General features: G+C 41.4%; 1 protein-coding gene across 1 annotated transcript in view; it reads left to right on the forward strand.

Annotated features, from left to right (window-relative positions):
• Positions 1-25,160, forward strand: part of grid2 (glutamate receptor, ionotropic, delta 2) — a 436,646-nt gene that overhangs the window by 345,022 nt on the left and 66,464 nt on the right. Inside the window, exons 10-11 of the mRNA XM_061071705.1 lie at positions 4,726-4,923; positions 8,293-8,605. Coding sequence (XP_060927688.1) covers positions 4,726-4,923; positions 8,293-8,605 — 511 coding nt within the window. The remainder of the gene's footprint in view (positions 1-4,725; positions 4,924-8,292; positions 8,606-25,160) is intronic.

Consider the following 25,160-nt stretch of genomic DNA (forward strand, 5'->3'; position numbering starts at 1 on the left):
GTGTGCGTGTGCGTGTGCGTGTGTACATGATATGAAGGGTTCTAAAGGGACCTTTTGAACAGATTGTTCTGCGTTGCCCTGGAGGTTCTCTCCTCTAATAGAATTTTCTGTCTGTAAGGTGCATGGTCTCATTTATTGCCATGCAGAGTGACTCATGCCCTGAAACACACTGAATCAAACTGTAAAGCATGTGTTAGAACACACACACCAACACCCATGCACAAACATTAAACTGCAAGTGGACATGTTCCCTTCATTCTCACCGCCAGACTGTTGAATAGTTATTGATTAGTCAATTGATGATGCGATCATACCACAATTAGGGCCAAAGACTCTAAATCAGTGCGATTGATTAGCAAGGAGTGCATTGATTATTAAATGGATGTTACCAGCAAATGGCTACACGATTCTAATTATGTGTTCATGGTCCTATACAGGGCTCAGCAGTGTAGCTATTCAGGTCACAGACACAACGCAATTGATATTTTGCACTGGGAATTAATTTAGTAGGTTTAAAAGGCTACGTGATAACAATGTGTTCTTCACAGGAACTCTATTTTTGGGATGTAAGAAGCTGGAAAATCAGACAGCGTATAACTCCCTCCTCACTAGCTTGCATATGTTCCTGATTTAGTATGTTTTATCTCAGCAGCTGAGTTTTCATCTTTTCCTAATATTCTGTGCTACTTAATTTTTTCGTGCTTGCACCCCCCATTTCCCTGGTTCTAGTCCATTTATGAGCAGCACGCTGAGTTCAGCTACGGCAGCCTAAATATGCAGCCACAGGCAGAAGATGTCCCTTTTTTATCTTGAGTTCATATTTTTGGAGTTAATGAAAGAGCAATCGTAGTGTTTTCCCCAAATGAACCTAAAATTGTATTTGTGGATGACGAAGAGGTGCACAGTAACCAGCAGCAACATTTCTGACAAGATGTGATGATTGATTATCATTTATGATTATTATTAGTGATTGAATTGCTCATTTTCATCTGCTCTGGTAGAAAGAACAGCAAAGCGCTTCAAACTGACCATTTTGTGACTGTTTATGTAAAACCTGAGAGAAAAAGTCAACACCTGTCAGGACCTCCCGAATTTATGTTTACTGCAACATCCAGTACACCCTCAAGTTAGCCTGAACACTCTAACCCTATTGATTTTCCATCCTAAATTTGTAAGTATAATAAAAAAAAGGCAGTGAAAAGGCGAAAATGATAAAAGAGCCACCAAGAAAGAAAAGTGTGGATTAAATCAAAACGGCAAACAGAACAACACTTTGTACAGTTTTTCTAAAAATTATGCACCAACGATCCCTCCAAATTAAATGGTCATGTGGGTCACTTGTTTCTAGCCTTGGATACAACCCACACAAATCTACGAGCGCTGGTGTAAAGGGCACGATTCCTACTTAATGCACTGGCAGGGAATCTTGGCATGGATATGAACTGTGAACTGTTGCTTTTCTCCAGTACGAATGTATTTCCTCAGGTTACTTAGCAGTCTGCTGACTTGGTCCGTCTTAAATCCCTGTTGTCCTTGATGCCAGTATTGCGCCGCAGTGCTCAATGACTACTAATAGACTCAACTATGGCTAGACTCCAACTTTAAGAAAGTGTAGGTCAAGGTGAGCGAACAAAACTACCAGATGGGTGTGGGAAAACACGGAAGGTTCACCTGACACAAGTGTAATTGTTTGATGCCTTTGTTACATTTTAAAACAGAGATCACAGAGTAAGGAAAAAAAAGAAACTGCTTATGGCTCATACTGTCTGGACCCCGAAGCTACAGGGACTCTGTAATAAAAGCTATTTTACCTGTGTGTATGGGAAACAGCAGAGACTTACCATAGTGTGTTCCAGTTTTTACAAATAATTGACAAAAATCTGTGGTACAGCATCACAAGTCACAGATTTTCTTCTTGAGTCCCCAATCAGCTCTGCATGTCTATTGTTATGTGGTACATATTCTCCATCTTTATTAAAGCAGAGACCAAGGGAAAATGTATTTTCATAATGATATGAAATCTAATCTCCTGCAGAGACTGCTAGAGCTTTTAAAAATGCATATTTCACCAATTTCTCAGGCAAATCCGTGAGGAGTTTTGAAAATGCTGCACCATGCTGCACAATCCCCACATGACTTTGTCATTTCCAGCATTCCCTCAGAGGGCTCTTCAGATGTTATTAGTCTTTGTGGGAAATTGATGTTTCTTCCCCAAGTCATGTCTCCAAAAACGCAGAAGCAGCGCTGAGACCCCATTAGGTACTTCCAGTAAGAGGAAACAGAGGGATACAGTTGTACCAAAGGAGAGGGGGATGGAGGAGTGACGAGAGATTGGAGAGGTATCAGAAAGAGAGAGAGGAAATGAAGGGAACAATTGCTTTATATGTTGGCATGAATGATAAGTGGGAAGTATTGTAGGATGGATGGATGGATGGATGGATGGATGGATGGATGGATGGATGGATGGATGGATGGATGGATGGATGGATGGATGGATGGATGGATGGATGGATGGATGGATGGTGAAAGAGCTGGCGTCCTTGACTTGTGTTTTGGTAAAATGGTGCATTATCACAGCCTTGACTTTCAGGAGGAAAGAAGGGAAAAAAAATAACAACAGAGGAAGAAAAGAGACTGATCACAAAGCATTACAAAGCCAGACTACATTTCATACGGTTATTTTTCGTGAAAAGGTTTTAGTCTTGAAACTATCGACTGAGTATTGATTAAGCCCGTTGGCTCAAAGTCAGGCCAACCAGTGAGCTATGGGAAGAGTATAGAAAGCATGAAAATCAAAACCTTAAGAACCCCCTGCAACCATTTTTATAATATACAAGTTATGTCTGAATTTATACCTACATATGTTTTTTACTTCCGATTTATTCAAAACAATTTTCATGTGGCAGTGCCTAAGCCAATAAAGCGAAGATATTGAAGTAATTTTTTACTTTCTAAAAACCCTAAATTTCAAGCGGAAAACCTATTGAGTGTATTTTAATTCTACACCCTCATGTATGTTTCTAAAACTGTTTATGAAACCTTGATGCACCAATTTAGTTCCAAAAATGTTATTTATCTTTGCAATGCATCATTTATCCCCAGGAACTGAGCTTTAGATGTGAGCATTCACCCTTGATGTATATTTAGAAGTGTTAGAGCCTGGGCAACTTGTCATCAGGGTCTTTGTTCCCCTGTACAACATGTTCTCTTCGTCATATTTTCGTTGTGTTAATGAAGGTTTGAAGAACCCGCAGAGGGAAGCAATCAGTGGCACTTGGGGGGTCATTCAGTATGTATGGATGTGTTTGTTAGTGGGTACTCCTGCCTTGATTGATGGATGCTTGTGGTGGGAGAGGGGACTTGGCATGCACCTCTACTCACTGTCTAATAGCTTATTGAACGAAAGCAGCTAGCGAGGATTAGGAACCACCAAGTAAATACGTGGCATACCCAGCATGTGTGTGTGTACGTGCTTGTATATGTGTACTTAATGTGCAGCCAGTATCCAGTCAATAACACACAGGCCCTCATAAATCTGCAAAGACATATTGGCCTAAAACATATCGCTGATCAATAGGGATTTATTAAAGCACAGAGGAAAAAAGAGGGGTGAGGGAGAAATGGGGGAGAAATGGGAGGTGTGTGGTTTGGGAAACTGAATGAAACGCTCGAGCCAAGTACAGTTAATGAAAGGAAACAGCGTAAAATGTCAGTGTTGTTCGATATGATGTATCTTCAACAGGAAGCTGTGTTTAGTTGCCATGGCAATGGCAATGAATCTCCTTAAATTTCATGGTGCAATTATTGATTTTCAGTATTTTATATATTTTAAAAATGTTGTAAAGGTTATGTTTAAAATTAATTATTGAACATGGTTCCCTCCGTGAATAAGAAAAAAAGCTGAGCATGGAACTCTGAGATCCGAGCAAAGACTAAAGTTGGGGTACATCTCCTTTTGCTCCTGGAATTTCAAGTAGACAAAAAAAAGGTGCTTCGGTAAGCATTTAATTTAATGGATTTTATAAGTACATTACTTGCATTTGTTTTGGTACCATAACACAGGGCAGAGTTAATTGTTGTTACAGAAACAGGACTGTTTTTAACCATATTACCACACTGGTCAATAAAAATAGTCTACCGATGGTATTTACTTTGCTGCAGCTTCCAGTTCTTTATGTGCAAATCCCCGGCTAGCATATCTCTGTATAACTTTTGACCTCTAAAGATTCTGTAGAGCATTTTTAATCATCAATCAACCAGTGAATGAGAAGAACCATTCATACCACCAGAGAAGAGAATGTGAGCCACTGGGGTGAGATTTCACCCTGACTGTGAAATCACATTTCTGACTCTATAAGGAGGGTCATGCATAGAGTAGTGGGCTGTTTGAAAGCTTAAATGTAGCAGTGTATCTCATTCACATCGGGTCTAGTAACATTAAAATGGTTGTGGTAGTGTAGGAAATGATTTTACTGTCCAGGCAGTAAAATCCTTAGCTTTGGTTTTTGTTTTTTCTACTTCTAGATCGTTGTTAAGTCACTTCAAAATTACCTCTTTCAATGTGCAATGTAGGCTACCGAAAACACCCTCCCACCCTATAGCATGAGCATGTGTGGTGGTATAATGGCCACTTGAGTAATTGGGTGATTTAATGCTTGAATGACTGCTGTATTGATTGGCTGCTTGACAGACTCACTGACACGCTGATTGATCCTCGCCTTCTAGGAGGAGCCGTTCGTAATGGTGTCTGAGAATGTTCTGGGGAAACCCAAGAAGTACCAGGGCTACTCCATCGACGTCCTAGACGCGCTGTCAAACTACCTAGGCTTCAAGTACGAGATCTACGTCGCCCCGGACCACAAGTATGGCAGCATGCAGGCGGATGGTCAGTGGAACGGACTGATGGGTGAATTAGTCTCCAAGGTAAGAAGAAATTAATTTGCCAGTGCACACACACACACACACACACACACACACACACACACACACACACACACACACACACACACACACACACACACATACATTTTTACTCTGCAAGATAAATAAAATTGAATAATGGGTAACAATTACAAGGAATGAAATAATGAGAATTTAACTTGCTGAGGAACTTGCAAAGGAGTGTTTGCTGCCTATTCATGCACTTGTAGGCTGATTATAATATATTGGTGCATGCCTGCAAGAGGGTACATGCCAGGCATCACTCATTCTAAGTAGGCTTGAGTTCCATAGGTTGTGTTTGCACAGTTCAATCATAACATTCCAGCAAGAAATGATGTCACATCAGCAGTAGTAATTTCAATTATGCTGCCAGAGTGCTGAGTTTGACTTCTTGAAATTGGAGAGAGCACTTTAAATGCTCCACTAGCTACTACAGCAGGTCTCCTAAAGTGAACTAAAGAGGGTCTGACGTCAAAGATTCAGAGCTGTGATATTGCATATCAGGGGAAAATGTCTGTAAAAATATGGCTCATTTCAAGCATATCCCTGTGTTTGATGCGTCACAACTGGCAGGCACTGGAACAGTGCCAGTGAAAAGTTTAAAAAAAAATTGGATTTGAGATTTCTCAAGAGAGAGCGAAGCAATAAATGTGGATTACACAAAGATAGAGTGGCCTCTGGTTTGGGGTAATACATTGGCACAGGTGGATGATAACTGCTTCAACTATAACAACACAACCACATGCAGGTTAGCTGAGGTGGTTTCACCTTTGTCGTCCATTAGCACAAAAATATATTTACTTCACTGCTGGGTAACAAACTTGCAGCACAAACATTGGCGCTGCCAGGTTTGTTCCCCGTGTCCATCTGTCTACTCCAACATGCCATATTAGTTTCCAACGACAGCTTCGCCATTGGCAGACAATACAGAATACTTGAGATTATTTTGACAAATTACTAAATATGTTTGATATTTGTGTCCGTATGTTCATATTTTACACCACAGCAGCAAGGAAAGAAAGAAAAAAAAGAACCTCTCTTTCAATTGCTTTTGTCAGAGTAATAACTCAGAGTTCTTTGGGATTATGACTCCATAAAATGTTGAAGAACTCTCAGCACATGCAAGACTTTTGCTCTCATACTCATCCGTCATCCTGTGGAAAAGAGTCAGAATCAAATTTATTTCAAAGCAGGTTTTCACATACAGGGAATTTGTTTTGGTGTTCTGGTGCATAACAATGAACATATAGAAATGTAGTCAGCAGGTAGAAATGTGACAGGAAAGATAAAGAATATTAAAGAGCCAGTAGTGTGACTAAAGAACAGAGCACCTTTGGCTACAGAAACAAAACCTAGGTATGCACATCAAAAGAAACATATAAATATACAAAGCAGATTAAGGTTTCTCCAACATGTTCTGTTTCTTTGTCGTCTTGTGGGTGACCTGCCAGCAGTAAGCCCACAGTTCACCTTTCTGCCTCACAGGACTTTCTTTCATCCTCAAAATAATATATGAAAATTGTTTAGATGAGTGTGTTTTTGCCAGTGCATGCCGATATATTTTCTCTTTGCTGCTGCACACTTCATTTCATGTTTTTCCTCCATAGGTCATGGATGTTATTTTATTATCTGCAATGTTTTTTCAAAAGCTTTCTAGGCCATTTACTTAACTTATTTTTTTCTTATTTATTCATTTCTCTGTGTGTCAAGTTCGAACATGTTTTTAAGGCGGGGCTCTCCTTCCCTTGACCTTGTATAGTTTTGTGTGTTCAGTGTTTGTATCCTCCCGCTGCATGCTCACAAAATGATAGAAATATGCTTTGAGCACGATGCATATTAATGTGTACACAGACAAGCACGGGTTGTTAATAAACTGAACATGCAAATAATTTTGTTTTCCCCATCAGTCAGCAACAACGTTTATCTTTCCAAAAACCCAATTACCAGATAATTATTATCCAAAATGCTCTCTGGAAGTTTCTATGTTAACGGACCACAACAGTCAGCACGGCAATTAATCTCTATTCACATACACACGCTGGCATGCATATTGTTGTGTTGTCTCAACCAGCAGGCATCTCGCATTGTTTCTCCCAATATTCTTTTTATGCAGCATAAGTGACAATTTCTGCACATTTAAGTTTTTTTTCTTTTCTTACTCGACTGGAAATTTAGCTGATTTTTCTCACCAGCAGTTGATTGAAATGTTCATGTTGTGCGCAATTGTACGTGTGTGTGAAGATGTGAATACAGTGTGTGGTGAGTTAACATGCAAGTGTGTGCTGGGCTCAATATTCGCAAAATCAGCAAGACGATCTCATTATTGCACCAGTTCATAATAAGTCTTGTTCCAGCATAAATTTCACACGTGCTCACTCACACCATCTTAAACCCTTATGGTACAAGATGGCAACAGCTGCTGGCAAAGCACCAGGACTAAAAACATTTCAATCAGGCATCATGGCAAAAAAAATCACTGAAAGCATCTTTTTTTTTTAGTTACCCTGTTTTTATACGTATATACTTAAAGAAGTAATTTCTTGTCTCTTAAAATCCCAAGAATTCCAAGCGTATGCAGATCAGTGGGATGATAAGTTAATGATTCAGAGGTCATGCATCATCGACAGTCCTCATTGTGCTTACAAGACAGTGCTTCATACCTATGTACAGTCCAGAGGCAGAACAGAGCGAGAGGCACATAATGAGAGTATCCAGATGTGAGCTTGTGTCAGGTCATGGTCAGGGTGAAGGAAACACACACAGAGCTGTTGCTGCCGGCAAGTGGCTGTAATAATTAGACAAGCCAGACAAGTAGTTTACTAGTTAACAATCTGCAATGATAAAATATTTTTATTTGAGCCTGATTAGAGCTGAAAACATGTAACTAAAAGTCAATCACTCAATCATCGAGTTATTGCTGGAGTGGCTTGAGGTTGGGGGCCCAACAAGCAGCATTATCAAGAGTACTTTCTACAATTGCAGTGCAGACAACATATTGAAAGCAACACTGAAGGATACTGCAAGAATTCCATTCAATTCAATTTCATTTGTATAGCTTGATAGCCATACACAGCACTACCACAGATGAGGAAGGATAAGCATTTGTTTGGGGCCGAGATGCTGCTACAGGTCCAACATTAGTGGCAATGACTCTTGTTCCTCAACATTATATCATATGCACGACCTAAACCTTTCACTGCAAATTGAGTGTTCGATGGTTAGCCGAGGCCGCAGTTGAAGCAGCCACCTGCTGTATCTCTGGCCACTAAAGTCCTCATTTTTTGGCTGTTTCCTCACCCACACATTTCCACAGTGTTGATACTTGATCCCCCTCTCCTCTGCCTCTCGTAGCGAGCCGATGTGGGACTCTCTGCCCTCACCATCACGCCTGAGCGAGAGAGCGTCGTGGACTTCACCACACGCTACATGGATTATTCTGTGGGTGTTCTGCTGCGCAAGGCCGAGCGCACCGTGGACATGTTCGCCTGCCTGGCCCCCTTCGACCTGTCACTGTGGGCGTGCATCGCGGGCACCGTGCTCCTCGTCGGCATCCTTGTGTACCTGCTCAACTGGCTCAACCCACCCCGGCTTCCCATGGGATCTGTGTCTTCGACTACGCTGTACAACTCCATGTGGTTTGTGTACGGCTCCTTTGTACAACAAGGTAAGTTTGAAGCGGGATGCAGGGAGGGGGATGCAGAAAGGGTAGAACAAAAGAGGAATGTCTGATGAGTGAATGTGGTGGTGTGTGGAATCCTGAAAATATAAAAAAACTCAAGAATAGAACAAAAAAAAGCCAAGAAAAATAACGAAACTTGAATCTGTCTCTTCGTCCAGATCTGTGCCAATATTTTATGTATTTCGTCTTGACGTGTGTTTCATCCTGCCATCAAGAATCGTGGAATTCTATTCTGTACTTTTTGCATAATTTGCTGACAAACAAACCAATTAACCAATGGACAGGGGCAAAAACATTATCTCCTCAGCTGAGGTTATTTACAACAGCAAATACATTTGGAACGAAACAAAATGGGACAGTTTTTATGCATTTAACCGACACTGTGATCTATCTCAATCCTAAGCTATCCAATGTGTTGTAAAAGGCTTGGTCTACAGAAAACCTTGTACAGGATCAAAGATGTGAACATCAATATTTGGTGTCCTAAAACCACTATCACATTGGTACAGGCCAGGAAGGTAGATTGTTGTGGACCAGAAGCCGATCAGGCCAAACTAGTGGAGTATAATCGTAATTTTTAGTAGACATTGTTCCATGTTTGCTCGTAACATCACTTCCCATGTGACCAACTAAATCTGGCTTGCTTACTGATGGGTTGATGCAGGTAAGTTGTATATTTTGTGTTGTCTCCTAATGAAGCAAGTCAAGCTCTATAATTGTCTTGTTTCCTGAATTATTTGTGTATTCATCTAGTTTATGATTCTTACCCCAGCTGGCAAATAGAAGGTGCACAGGAGTGTTGTTTGCTATTGTGCCAAAGGGATTTGGGCTTTTTACAACACCGCTCTGTATTTGCAGAGTCCATCACAAAGGTAATACACAGCGAGAGGAGGGAAGGGGATGGAGAAAAAACGTGATTGCTGAAGCAATCTACTGTCAAAGATTTGATAATCGCTGTCTTCTGGGTGTCATAAGTGCGGGTTGACCTTTCGTGTTTGAGCACAGTAGCCAAATGAGAACAAAAGGGAGGAGAGGTTTTGCTCCACGTGGACTGACTAGAGGATAATGACCTCTTCCTTGTTATCTACCCAAAGATTTTCCAGAATCCATCAGGCCGTGCTCAGGTGAAAAGATCGGACAATTGACACCTGGGGAAGGATTTAGATTTAAATTTAAATCAGTGTGGGAATGGAGCCACAGCAGGGAGAGGTAAGAGCAGAAGGAACAAAATAAGATCAGAAACATCTCAATCTCATGTCTTTGGAGTGAGTATTCACTCGGCCCATATTGAGAATAATATGAAAGAGTCTGAATATCAGCTCATTAGATGTTTGCAGTATAACAAAATAACAGCATTCTTCCAAATGAGCACAGTTTGCTCTCGCTGTCATGCTCCAGGACTCGCAATAGTTAATTTCTTAAGCTGCATTAATTATACACAATTTAGTTTTAGTTTTTTTCCGTGCAACATTTTAGGCCCTGAATGAGCAGCTGATGAGCATTCCTCCGTTTGGTAAATAATCCTCCATCTTGTGCTGCAGCTAATGGCGGTAATGATGATGATGATACATTCTAATTGCTGTTTGATATTCACAATCATTTCTCTTTTTAGCCTTAATTAACATTTTAGTCATGGCATCATTAGAGAGAAAGAAAGAGCGAGAGAAAGGATCTCTTCCAGAGTGTGTCTGTCCTCTGTGTGCGTGTATGTGTGGGTGTGGGTGTGTGTTTATCAGTGTGTTTTGTGTTGAGTGTGTACAGCTGCGTGTTTATCAGGTGCCTCCGAATCATAGGAGTGGAGCTGTGCTGAATCCACAGATAATTTGTTTCTGATTTCGGCTTGCTGGAACTATCTGTCATGAAATTAACTGAGCATGCACAGTCGACTGCCACGAGGCCACGCAGCCCAACCTTCAGCAGCTTGAAAAGTCACCTGGAATGATGTTTTACTTTCATCCTAGCAATTATTCTGTAAAGCAGAGATCTCTTTCAGACGGCTGACAGCTAACCATGAACTCGAGATGTATCCAAACTCACAATTTTGGCATAATGTGAGTAACTAAAAACATTGGTTTAAATTCATTGAAAATGTACAAACACACACTTTCTCACATCCAGACATGTGTATATACACAGGATGTTCATTCAGCAGCTCTCAGGTCTCAGGAACTTTGTGCTTCACCCTGAACTAGTACCCTGGAGGATGCAGACACACACACCCACAATAGGAGGGAGCTAGAGATGAGTGATGAAAGTCACTAGTCAAACATGATGCCAGAACTGCAGGAGTATTACACTGATTTCTCTGTACCTTTTTCTTTTTCTTTCCCATTCATTGTTTCTTTTTCATCCTTTCTCATTTTTTGCAAAACACATTTCTCTTTATTATACTCCCATTTTCTCTCTTTCATCTTCCTCCTTTGTGTCTTTTTGGTCCTTCTCTTCATCCTGACTACAGCCCCCTCCACCTCTCATTCTTCCTTTTTCTTTGTTTCCTCTCTCCCTCCCTCCCTCATCATGGACAACACGTTACCAGCCATTACAGTCTGATCAGTGTGGGAGTGCATGTGTGTGTAAGCCTGTGTGTCCGTGTGTAATAACCATGAATCACCGAACTGAAAGGGCCAATATAGGCTGTAGTGGGAAACTGTCTGTACCCCATAAGTTATGTCTAATTGGTCAAGGAGAGCGAGAAAAAGAGGGAGCGATGGCGGAGTGGGAAAGAGGTGAAGCGGCACATTGGGCAGCTCTGGATCTGACAAAATGTGCTAGTTGCTTCTGAAATTTGTCGACTAATACATCAAAAGCCTGGTGGCAATCTAAGGATCTGGTTTTATTATTCAACAGATTCCTTTCAACTAAAATAACTTTGACACAAAGAAAGGTTAAATATTATTTTACAGAAATAACTGTTGGATATTTGTTCCACACTGTTTATAAAGATAGAAGACATGATGACTCATCATGGATCAAACTAAAAAAGTCAAAGTACAAGTTTAATACATTTTTCTCCAATATGATCATGTTAGGTACTGATGTGTGATTTAGTGATATTTTTCTGGTAAGTTCGATTTTAATTATTTACTTGAAAATTGCTCGACTGACAGCTGATATGGAATTATGATTGGTTGAGCAGATATATGGACGGGACCTCGTTACCACGGCTCCCTACCTTGATCACAACTATGCAGACTCGGGCTCCTTATACACACTATGGCTGAGTATGTACCCAGGGGGTTTCAGCTATATTTCTGGATAACTGGAGCAACTCGACAGTCTTTATATACATTCTATAGCCCCACATTTATACCTATAATAACCTCACCTACCTAATTGTGAGTAAGTGTTAAGATTATAAAAAGCCTCTCACCACTTACCTGCAATCTATAAAAAAGGGGCAAGTATAGGAGACTGAATGTAAATGGTCAAAATGATGAGCTTACAAGCAATCATTGGGTAATGGTAATGAAACATGGATATATGCACAGTCAGTCAGATTAAGGTCAGACACCACATCAGCCATCACAATGAACGTTGTTAAGAGCAATAAAGCGTGTGAGGGAGAGGACTGTGTAAGGTCAAGTAGTCTACGGTACAAAAGATTCATAATCAAGCTATAGAATTGAGCTGTATTGACTCACATTACATTTCATTACATACGTGTAAGACACAGGTGGCTGTTTTTTTCTGCTGTGTGCTGAATACCAGCCTGAGTCACCTCAACTCTAAAACACGCAGTGGAGGTGGCCAGTGGGAGGAGTGATCTGTCAGCATCTGTCGTTTTTCTGAAAGCAAACCTGGTTTCCACAGTTGCCAACACATGTATGACTTTAGTGAACACAGACATCACGAGAAGTTTTACTTACAGTGTGATCATGTAAGTTGTAACGTAAACAGTGGATGCAGAGAAGGAGATGTTGTGGAGAGGATTTGATTTAAATCTTGTGAAATGTTTCCTATACGGAGATAAATTCCCAGCTGGAGTTGAGTTACTCTTTGGCCCTGACTGGGATGGGAAGGTCATTCCAATATTTCTCAGAGCCAGGAGGGAGGAGAGTTGAAGCCGGGATGAGTGATTATCAGGTCACAATATATGGAGACAGAGCAGGCAGTGCAGGGCATTGACTGGCTGGTATATGTGCAGAGCCTGGACAGCCCGCGGCCTGCGGGTACGGCGATGTGCACTCATTTGCGGTCTTGCACACTAGGTTTTGGATTTTGAAATGAGCCACTACAGGCGGTTAGTGGAGGAGGAGGGTGACATGCAAGAATTGGGGAAGATAGAAAGCAGGACAGCCTACAGCAGTTTGGAGGAGTTGAAGGCAGGGTGGTCAGAAGAAAGTTGCAGTGCTTCAGTCAGAAGTTCCAACGAGCCGAGCAGAAGTGCTGATAACGAAGTATCTACTTCACGCTGTGATGTGGATGATTACAAACCATCTGGAGCATAAGAAAGTGCTTGAAAGCAAAAAAATATATTATGCATTTGTGAAAGGAAAACATTCGTATGTGGCATAGAATCAAAGTGTTTCTCATCATCAGACATGAAATTAGGCAAATTAAAGTGACCCTTTGTTTTTTCTTGTTTGAGTCATCTGGAAAATTCTATTGAACATGCAGAGTAAGTGCTGTAACGATGCAATTAAGCTGTGCTCAGTTTCATTAGAAGCAAACCTCAAAGTCTTTAACGAAGACTCTGAATCAAAGGAAGGAAGAGAGAGGGAATAAAACACCAGAAAGCCCAGAAATTATAAAAGCAAAAGATATTTTAGCAATTTCAAGAAAAACATCCAGTTTAACGTGGAAAGCTTGTGTTCTGTCGCCGCCTCGGTGTCGCGCAGACATCAGCCGACGTGACAAAGTCGTATTTTTATAGCGCAATAAATCATATGATGGACAGAACTGTAAAGTCAAGTCAGTGTAGAAGTTTATGAGCGGGCTATTGAAAATCCCAGATTGTGTTTAGATGTTTTGTTCTTTTTCCTGCTGTGCGTTGAATACCAGCTATTGAGTGAAGATATATCATCTGTTCTGGATGTTAAATGGTGAATGGTCTGTATTTTATAAGCACTTTTTTAGTCTTTATAGTCACTCAAAGCACTTTACAGTACAGTTTTTTTTTGTCATTCAACCATTCACATCACTTGTTTTTCTTTAAGGGGCAATTTGGGGTTTGGTTTCTTGCCTAAGGACGCTTCAGCATGCAGATGGGGAAGACTGAGATCTACCTACCTTAGCCACAGCCGCCCCCTGTTGTTCAGAACCGTATTTTTGTCTTCTGATTTTCACAGCGGGAGAGCATGTGCAGCACAGCACTTTGCAAATCATGCTACTCTCCTGTTTAGTGTTGTACTTACTTTTGGGCGTCTAGGGACGCGCTCTCAGAGGGAAGAAAGCAAAAGTGGCCACAGCTGTCAAAGCTAGCGTTTACTCTGCTGTGAAAGGTGGGAACAAGCTCGCAGTTAAAGGAAGTATATGTTGGCTGACGGTTAGCCTGTGCTGAAGGGACGGTGGCTCTGTTAGAAGTCAGAATTGTAGAAGAGGAAGAATGTTTAAACCAAGAGAGACACGTTTCAAGAGCAGAAGCATTACCCTCCTCGTCCGTCCCATTTCCTGTTTCGATACCCTCCTGTCCTCTCCTATCTTCCCGCTTCCTCGCTTCCGTGACTCCTTAAGTTTTTCCCCGGTGGTGTTTGAGCTAAAGGAGAACAGTCAAAAACAAAACTCCGGTGTCACAGTGAATATTTGTCTTTTACGAACCTTTCCCTGTTGCTCTCTTTGTCTTTTTCCCCCCTCACCATCTTCTTCTTCCCTAATTAATGTCCTAACCAGTCAGGGAGGAGAGACACACTGCGGAGAAGCAGACTGTTTTTGCGGGTGTGTGCGCACATATGTGTTTATTAACTGAGCAGCTTCACTGTAGCCGTGAGTGCGACTGTGTCTCAATAACTTGTAACTTTGTGGGGAATAAAGTCACACTCATACGCACACTCTCAATTGCATTTACTTTATTGTAAGTGAGGGCCATAGGCCATAATCAGCACTTTCATCTTTCCATCTGCTGCTCCAAACATTTCTCGTTCCCCGGCTTTTTTATTCTTCTCACACACCCTGCACCTCCGTTTCCCCCCTGCCCCCTGATGTGCATCTATCTGTCTGGGTCTGTGTGAGAGAGAGAGGAATAAAGGGGACGAGTGTGTGTCCTTTCACAACCTTGTTAGAGAGCCGAACCAAAAACGCTTTCCTTCCTGCCTCCTCTTGTGTTTCGTCCCTCCATCTCTCAGTGCTCTCCATTCTCCACTTCTCTCTTCGCCGCTGAGTTTTCTCACTGTGAGTTGTGTTCACATTCAGCTCTCCCCATTCCCTCTCGCGCTTCTCCGATGTGTCTCTCCCTCTATCATTATCTCTGATCCCGCTGTGCTGTACTGCTGGGAAGCCAACACTATCATCATTTTCCTGCTCTCTTCCTCTATTTTACTCCCTCTCTTCTCCCCTTTATGACTCCCTCTAATCCATTATCCCTCCCTAACGACTCTGTTGTGCCACTGTGAAGTGGACGCAACCTCTGGACACCCATCCCGCCTGACTGTCCCCCACTTCCGCACATCTATCCTCCCTTTCCTCTTCCCTCTGTCCTTGTCGCAGTCTCTTTTCGGCTACAGAGATGTGCCACTGTGAAAAAAGACAGTGTCTCAGCAGTTCCATTAAACGCACATCCTTCTCCTGCTCTTTCTTCCACTCCGTGCTCTCTTATTTCTGTCACAGTTGCTTCCTTTCCTTCCCGTCCGTTTTCTCTCCATTCCACCGAAATCTCACTTGGTCTCCCTGCATTCCCAATTTTCTTACTCCTCGCATGTGATGAGGTGCAATTGTCACCAGGGCAGCCACATCCCATTCAAACCTTTCTGCCTTCCGATATCAAGTTTGTTGACTTGATACTGTGAACGTGTTGTATAACTGCTGCTCATGTACACAACCAGCAAATAAAGAGCAACAAGAATTTCTTCTCCACCAACTCCCAAGAGAACTTTAGCTTTAGCTGCAAACTGCTCCATGAGCTAACTTTTTTAATTTATACTGTGTTGAGCAGGTAGCTTGTATGGAGGCTGTTAAACCTGTTTTGCAGCCTACAGCAATGCTAGCAAAGTGGTTGGCCAGAAAATAATCAAACAAAAAGAAACAGCAAGAAGATGAAACTCAGTCGAGCTGAGGAGAGCAGTGGAGTCAGGTGACGGGTGACAGGTCCCTGTATCCTCAGACAAGCAACTCCTTTTACATGCAAGTAGTTAAAGAAATAATATGTAAGAATTTAATGGCTAAAAATGACTAAACTCATACAAGATCTTATCCGTGGACATGAGTCACATCCGGGATAGATATCCAATGGCAATGGTGTTAAAGATGGTGGTTTATTATAGCATGTTTAATTAAAATATCTGATTACTGTCTCCCTCTGCTCCGGGTGCAATAATTGAAATGCAAAATACGAAACTGAAAACTTAAGATCAGAAAATGTGTACCTGTCAGTCACATACTTCTACATTTCTGCACAACCTACAAAATATATGTTTTTGAAATGATTAACAAAACATATTCACCAGTTTCAGTCCATGTGCGAAGAGATTCAGAAATTGTTAAATGGAATTGCGTCATCACTGGGCAGCAGATTTGGCCTTCAACTGTAATTACCTTCTTATCTATAGTGGAGAGAAGAGCTGCAAATGTATTTGTATGCTCGTGACTCTTTGAGGCTTTTCACTGTCTCTCCGTCACTCCTTTCTTCTCTCTGCTTAAATGTTTAATCATGCTGGTTACGTGGCCTGAAAAATGTCTCTCCTGCTGTTCTCATACAGTAAATGTCCCGTTCTTTCTGCGATCGCAAAGAGAACAAACATTTGCGGAGTTAAATGATCTTTAAATTAGAATACATGTAAGAGTCCTCCTCCCCTGTGTTTAACTGTGCAGATTGTAGTGATGTTGACTAAAGATTTGTACCCTCCAATAGAATGTGTCTGAGCAGCTCTGAGGCCCAGTGAAATTGGCTGGTTCTGTTCTGCCCAGATTATTCCAGCGGGGAGCCAGAGTAGCTGCAGCTCACAGGGACTTAAATGACTTTTAACAGCCTGAGATAAACACACCAGGTGAACTGAATGTTTTGTAAAGGTCAGGCTTTGAGCAGAATCCAACTGGAATAAATAATTTAATTGCGTCTGGATTGCTTTTGTGCCCAGACAAGCATTTTAATGAATGCACAATAGTTTATGGGTATCTGATGGGTAAATAAAGAATAGCTGTGTGTGAAAAAGAAGACAACTTTCGCAATTTATTAAAAAAGTTAGTTTCCCAACTCAGGATCAGTAAGACATGAGAATCATGCTGCCGTTGACACTTGCCAAAAAAAACAAAGCAATACAGACGAACATCGACTGGTTCCTTCTGCTCGTCAGCAAAAGTCATGGCAACAAGATGACATCCCAATTTCCCTCCATAACCCTCGGTGAACCCAGATATTTGCACTCCCTCTGCTCCAACCCCTCCAGCGAAGCTCCATAACACATCAGTCGATTGGAAGAAGACAGGAGGAATGGAGGAATGGAAGATTGAAAGAGATTAAGCAGTGGGAGAGCTGAGCACTGCACACCTTGTTAGACACCTTGTTAGAGCTCAGTCAGTCATTATAGGGTCTGCTGAGGCAGGCCTATATAATAATAGAGCCGATTGGGAAGAAAGCAGGAATAGTTCAAGTTTTTGCAGCTGCCAAAGCAACATTAGGGCTGGTTTTATGCCTGTAGATAAATATATAGAAGTCAGATAAAGACAGAGCTGTTTTAAGTGCTGTTTTGGAGATGCAGCAAGAAAAGTGGCATAGCTCCAAAGAGTAAAGATAATGCACTGATACAATATGTGTGGTTTTATGTGTATATTGAACACATGGGTGTGCATATAGCTAATTGTATATTAGATCCAATTATCATTTCATACCATAATATATGCCTGTAAAATCTCAGACTGACAGAATCTTGACTTCTCTACACGTTACATGTAAGACACAGCAGATACACACACATAAATCCTCAGACACATTACAGCCACTCATCCGTCCACGAACAGATTAAACCCATAGGAGCAAACCACCTCCAGGCTGGCTGGACGTTTGTCATCAGGGTAACCGCAATACGTCTTGAAGGAGGGCAGGCTCGTGTCAGACGTTAATCGTCATGATGACAGGGATAAATAATCGAGTCATGGATAAATGAAAAAAGTTTCTTATTGTATTTTTTTACAGTGTTCTCCTCTGTGAAAGCTCTGTCTTATCAGCACATCCATGCACCCCAATACCCGTGAGACGGACTTTACTCTCAATGTACCCAGTCACAGACATCTTGTGTGTGTGTGTGTGTGTGTGTTCGTGTGTGTTCGTGTGTGTGTGTGTTCGTGTGTGTGTGTGTCTGTGTGTTTGTGTACAAATTTATCTGGCATTTTCCACATATTTTCCTCTCACTCTCTTCTTCTTCTTTAATTATAAATTCTAAAAAATATTAAGCATATATAAAGTATAAAGTCACAAATCTAGAAACAGGCAGTAAAATAAGACAACTGTGATTTTGTATGATTGTAGTTAACTTAGGCCTTGTAACAGCTAACTAATGTCTTTACCATCAAAATAAACATAACCTACCTTTAATCAGTGCTAAAGTTCAGAATCAGGTCAAATCCTTATTTTGAAACAAACCAGGCAAACTCTGTGTGACTTAATATTTAATTGAGGAGGAAACTCAGAAGTTTCACACGTGCGAAGTGAGCGTGGACGTGCTGCCCTTGAGAAAAGGGGGAGGGAGAGAAAGACAAGATGGTGGAGAGGAGTGCGAGGGCGGGAGGTGTGTGTGGGTTGAAAGCTGTGAACTATTAAGAATCGAATATGAGCGTCTCAAACACAATCACTATGAAGGCAAAGGGCTTAAAAATACAAGCATGGCCACAGACTTAAGAACGTGTGCAGATGACACAAACACACACCACGCACACAGACACACACACACACACACATAGGCTGCCCCCAGTCAAGGGAAAATTGCTGAGAGAGCCGGCTGTCAGAAGTTGCACTTGGCGAGCAGCGTGGTCTTTTTGGTTTGATAGGCAGACTGCATCCAGTCACCTATAACAGGACCACAGTACTGTAGCTGTTTGCTGAATTCACTGTGTGCGTGTGTGTGTTGGACACGCGTACATGTGCCCTTGTGTATTTAATTTTTTGGGTGAAAGAGAGGAGCCTTCAGAGAGCCCTGGATTTAATCTGACCGGCTTTGTGTTTTTCTCTGATGTTCAGTACAGCCTCTGTGAGTTTTTTTCATTTTAATCGGAGGGATTCGTAGTTTTTGTAGTTTTTCAGACACCAACAATAGTGTGTTCTTTCTAGTCTCCATTCAGAATGTGTTTTGAGTTTCATCGTCTGTCTGAGCGCGGGGAGTAGATTCATGGGCACATGCCTCACAGAAGTTTGTTACTAATCTCCTATTCTCCCATGAAGATTATCTGGATAAGATTTTAATCAATAGCTTTTGTTCATCACCACGTTTTAAACAAGCTACAGATGTTATGGATTAACTTTATTCTGGTGTGTGTGAGTGTGTGTAAAATTGATCTCATTCTCTACAGAAAAAAGTCTTATTACTTACCTTCAGAAATATTGTTATACACACAGAAAAAGTGGCACAGACCCTTGAGCAGCAGTGATTTCACACGCGTACACACGCCCATGGCCCTGACTTCCCGTCGGCTGTTGTAACCCTTCTCTTTTACACAGATTGTATTGATCCATGTATAGGAGGCGGGCGGGGAAACACAGTCTGTAAATAAGCTCAACGAAATTTCTGCTGACGCCATCATTTTTCTGCTCCTTTCAACTGTGAAACGGAGGCAGAAGTGCTGATGAGGCTCAAAGAACGGAGGGAAGACGAGGAGGAGAAATACGCGTTTCTGTAATAAGTCCAATGTCAAGCAATTTCTGCATATGGTGCACACACATGCACACTCTTTCACACAGACACACACGCGCACACACACTCGACAAAGTCACTGCACTCCCACCTCAGCTATTTCGGGAGGACAAGTCATAAAGATGTGACATGCACTCACCAAGAAAAAGACCTGGAGTTTATTGCCAGCCTTCACACTTGCCCCAGTGCAACACGGACCCTCATGTCTCTACCTCCATTCTTTCCAGGGAATAATAAAAAAGTGATCCAAGGCCAAAAAGCAGTCGGTTCTAATTAACGTTTACAGGCAATGATGCAGCCACTTGGTTTGAGTGTCTCTGAAGTGAGTGTATGTGAGAGCCTGGTTAATTTGAGGAAAAATGTTGCCAACGGATGTGTTTAGTTTGTGTGTCACAAAAATTGAGAAGAGCTGCACAAAATGCTTTGTACTGTAGGTAGTTTGTGAGACAGTGTAAGTTGCTGCATCTCCAGGTCACAAGAATCAAAATGGGAAGATCGGAAGGACTTGGTTCGTCACAGCTCATCGGTTACACTGATGCTCGAACAGTCAAACCAAACATGAACAACAAACAGTAAATCCACAGCAAATCAAATAGTGATGCTCTCATGAAAAGACTGACGGTAGCCTGTTTTTTCTTTAGCACCAGTACCAGTATATCTCTGATGTGTAGGGTCAGAGTCCAGGTCAGAAGTCAGAGAGTCAATTCCAGGTCAGAAAGCAGGATTGTAATTGATGCGGCAGACTTCAAGGTTTTCTTTCTCTTACTTTGTTATAACAGACGGTGGATTCTGAATTAATCCAGTCACATATCCTGCTGCTTCAAATACTGTGTATAAAGTTTGTGTTCAGGGTCTCCGTTGCAGCCGGAGAATGATTACGTCTAGGTACACAATGCTTCTGTCTGCACATTAAAGCCTTCCCTGATGAAGTTATTTCCCAAACATAACATCATTACAAGCATGTAGAGAAGAAGAGAGAGAGAGAGGGAGAGACAGAGCGAGAGAGAGTAAACGAGGGAGACCCAAAGAAAACTGCCGGAAAAATCGATTTGCGAAGTTGTCTTTTCCAATTAATTTCAAATCTCAGCAAAAGGCCATCAAATACCCTCGCCGCTCTCCTTTTTTGTCTTGATGTAAAACACGCACTGTTCTCTATAAGGACAACAAGGCTGAAATGAAATAATGTAACATGTTATCTGTTCTCCCTGAACACACACACACACACGCACACACACACACATATACAGTAGGTGCACCGGTAATCAAAGGGAGTCCTCCTCAATGGTTCACCCTCGCTCACACGCAGACAAAGCTGATATCTACATGACGCGCACACGCCCAAGTGGAGGAAGAATTTGCATTTCAATCTTTTAAATTGCTCCCTTTTTGTGAAAGTGAGTAGACTTCCACAAGCTCCCTGTGCAATTTCCATATCTTCTTTTTCCTCCACGTTGAGGTCAAATTGAAGCTCTTATTATTTTAACACACATTAAACTCTTGTGGGTTTTCAGCTGAAGTCCATGTCCTCAATGAGTTAAGGACATGCTCAAATCAAAAAGCTAAAAATCAGTTCCCTGGCGTCTGGTTTGTGATGTGATTTGTAATTCTAAAGAAAGACATTTCTCCGATTATACGTCTGCACTTTGTTTTCCTCTCCAGTGATTTAACAAAGCACCTGTCCGCTTTACAAATGAGGTATTTTTCAAACTATGTTTTTCTGTGTTTCGCTTTTAATCCCTCACGCTGTTGTTCAAATAGGTGACTATTCTCACAAACACTGCTGGGAAAAAAGTTCAGTTTCAGTTTGATTAAAAGAAAGTTTTCATCATGTTGCATTAAGTTTGAACAACTTGAATTTCATGCGGTACCAACTTAGAATGATTAATGGCATATTTCCGACTTCTGCAGTGAATTAATTGCATTCAACTTTATTTTGCTCAAAAAAAGCCCCAGCAGAGTAGAATTGTAACTTTTGTAACTTTGTAATTACTGTTATCTTTTTTGTCCTCATACTGTATAGTATAATTAGTCTGTGTCTGAATTGAACTGTTTTGTTGCCTAAATTAGTTTGTGTAGTTTTGATTTAATTTCACTTTGAACTTAGTTTTTCGAATTTTAGTATTTTGATGATAATAACTTTGAGTAAATTGAACGACATCAGGATATTGACTTATCTTTATGAATATATTCTTTTGTATTTTTACATTTTTAGAGTCCAGAAAACATGGAGGTGAACCAACCCAACTGTTGCTTTTCACCTGTAACTTTTTCAAAAATAACATGTTAAGAATGATAAAGACTCATTCATGATTGTATTTGCTATCCCTCTGAAATATTTATATGTGTCTGTGTGTGTGTGTGTGTGTGTGTGTGCTCTAATCTGTCTGTGTGCATGTATACCCTAACCCGTTCCTGCATACCCCTGTATGCAGGAACACGTACATGTGTGTTCACTTGTATGTTGTTGAGTTACTGTGTGACTATACAGTACACAGGTGTCTATATGTGGAGCATATGCCAGCGCCAACAGGGTCCAGAACAATTTGTCAACATCAAAAGTGAATCATTGGCAATATGAAATATTAATATATTGTTCATGAATATTAATAACTTTATTGGAGCAATTACCATAATACAAACACTCCTTCAGCGCATGTTACACTCTGTGTTAGTGGCAAATAAATTATACAGTAAATCGTATGGATTTATTCTCTTTATGTGAGCTTTGTGTGCAACACAGAGAAATTACAGTGCTCAACTCTGAGAGCTGCGTCTAGCACCACGCTGCTCAGGGACCACACATGAGACTTAGCTTCCAGCCGCACTATATCTGCTGCAATACACTGTGTATATTGCATCTCCACTCTGTCTAATAACTGCGAGAAATAAATATAGAAACAATATTGACTAATTTACATGATAGGATCCATATGTGCACACACAAGAAATGAAAGGGCTGCCGACTCAGATATTAATAACTAGGAAAGGAAAAAAAAAATATCCTTTGAAACGTTTACATACATTAGGTTACCCAGGGAATGATAAGAAGTTTGTCATGTGAAGTGCAATCAAGACATCTCCTGTCACAATCACAAGTTGACAGGCAGTTAAATACAACAATCACGTTTAACTCCCGTCATTAAAAGTCCTCTTGCTGTTAGGGAAATACTACAAATGCACTTACTTAGACATTACATTCTTTCAAGGAAAACTTTCTCACCTAGGTAGAGTTGTTAGAATTGAATGAAATATACATATATATACACCGTCACCGAACCCAAAAGTTAGCGAATTAAGCTACATTTTCCGCTGATCTTAGCCTTTTGGTGTGTGAGTGTGTGTGGTGCATGAGAGTGTGTTCATGCTTTAATGAGCCTCATCATTACCATTACTTTTCCTGTCTCCTCTCAACCTCCTTTGCCTTCATCATCCTAACCATCCCCCTGAAACCCTTTAAAAAGTACCACAAACACACAACCTCACCACTCCGCTCTTCCATCATGATTTGATGATGGGGTCTTTCAGGAAATCAGGGTGCATGCTGGGCAGGGAGATACCATTAGATGCAGCTCAGAAATGTAAACTTCACGCAACTTAGCTCAAATCCACAACATTACCACTCAAATAGATCCCCATAATGTTGGCTCTTGATGGCTTGAGAAAAATTGCTAACCACATGTGAAAGTCCCTCTTCGCTTTGGCTGATAACCGGGAGGATTAGAAGTGGCACATGCACAATGGAGAGATTGAAGAGCAGGAAGGGCGCTGGAGGAGGGATGTCTGCACTCTGTCACCCTCCTCCTTCCTTTCTCTAGTCTCTCACCTTTTTCCCTTCTAAGCCCTGGGCCCAACACCGTAATGCGTTCCCAAGTTTTTTTAATAATCACTGGGACACCGTCAGTCGGGTGTGTTTGTGGTGCTAGAGGAGAAATAGATGATAAAAAAACTAAATTAAGTAACGACTCCTGCAAGTCATCAGGTGATAGAGGGATATAACCGGAGGCGGTGAAGGTGCTTGCTCAGTGGTGAGATTTGAAGCTTTACAAGAAAGTCACACATAAATAAAACCCTCCTGGATGTGCCCACTGCTCGACTGGCTTCAAAGCCGCTCTCATCTGGAGCTGCCTTTAACTGCACCATGTCAACACGGGTGGAGGGGGGGAGAGAAAGAGGGGAACAGCAGAGGAGAGAGACGTGTAAAAAGGACAAGATGTGAGAGAGGGAGGCAGGGCAGAGGGACACAGTGGATGTGTTGGATGGAGATGAATTGACTGCTGGAATAATTTTGTGCACGGAATTTCCATGAAACAACAGCTCTTTTATCAGACTTATTTTCCATCCCGTTTTTTTGAGTGTCCCAGTTAAATTCACTAAAGCTAATATATAATTGTGTGTGTGTGTCTACTCATAGTCTTTAGGACCTTTTCCAGTAGAAACCCTGACCTTGTCTGGACCAACAGACCTCCTGGGGTGTGAACTGTGATTAGGTTGAGGTTAGGGTTATGCATGCGTTGGTCATGGTTGAGATGTGGGATAATGTTTTGGTTAGGCTGTTAACCATGAGTGGAAGTCAAAACTAATAAGGATAGATAAACCAACCTGTGTGTTGGCTGTGATGTCTTCATTGTGAAGCCTTTGAATTTGCTCAAGCAAATTATTACTTCTATTGTGAATGTTGATGAATTTCCAATTGTGTATGCTATGGGTGGACATCATATGGTTTCTCTAATCACTGTCAGTTGTGGACATACCCCGCCCCCCCACCCCCTGTCCTTATGCTCGATACTTTCGGAGCTGTGAAATAATTAAATTGTCCAAATTTTTGTGAGAAAACCGTTGCATCATTTTGCGGGAAAGATTGCAGTGATCCCAACTGGGAGCTGACATCATCTCCTTTCCTCGTTTACAAAGCCATAGAGAATGTCTCTGTTCTACTTTCATCCAAGAAAATTGGAGTGTGACGCTTTGACTCTGAAGAGATGCCTCACACTGGTTATCAGTGGGAATGTAGATTTTAAAAAGTGATGGTACGCTTGATAGAAGTGGATTTTCCAGAGCTCTGGAATGACACTATTTACCCTCCTCATTGTCTGAAGTATAGTGGGAAAGGAAAGTGGAGCATGGGACTGATTATTCAAACATGCTGCTGCTGACATTATTGTGGGATGAAATTACAGAGCACAAGTCCGCCCAAGTGGACGCCTCCAGCACCTCTCACCACACTTCAGCACAACAAACATTGACTGATGGTGCTTGTGTACATAGGCAGCATTGGAAGTATGGAGGCAGTTTGTATTCCAGTTGTCATCTGGTAAATGTATTGCTAATTACCTTGTGTACTCACTCCCAATTTCTTTGCAACTCATACAGTGGCAATGAAACACTGACACACACAGTATTTGTGCATTACTTTGAATATCAAAAGAAAGGAAAATGAGAATAAAGTCAGAGATTGTAGTGTGTGGGCATCTTCACCGTGAATTGTTGTGTAGTGGTGCAGGGTATCTCACGTTTTATTAACTGGATTCATTATACAGACAGCATTA

This window comes from Limanda limanda, chromosome 5 (genome assembly GCF_963576545.1).
Source record: "Limanda limanda chromosome 5, fLimLim1.1, whole genome shotgun sequence".
In the NCBI taxonomy this organism is placed as follows: Eukaryota; Metazoa; Chordata; class Actinopteri; order Pleuronectiformes; family Pleuronectidae; genus Limanda; species Limanda limanda.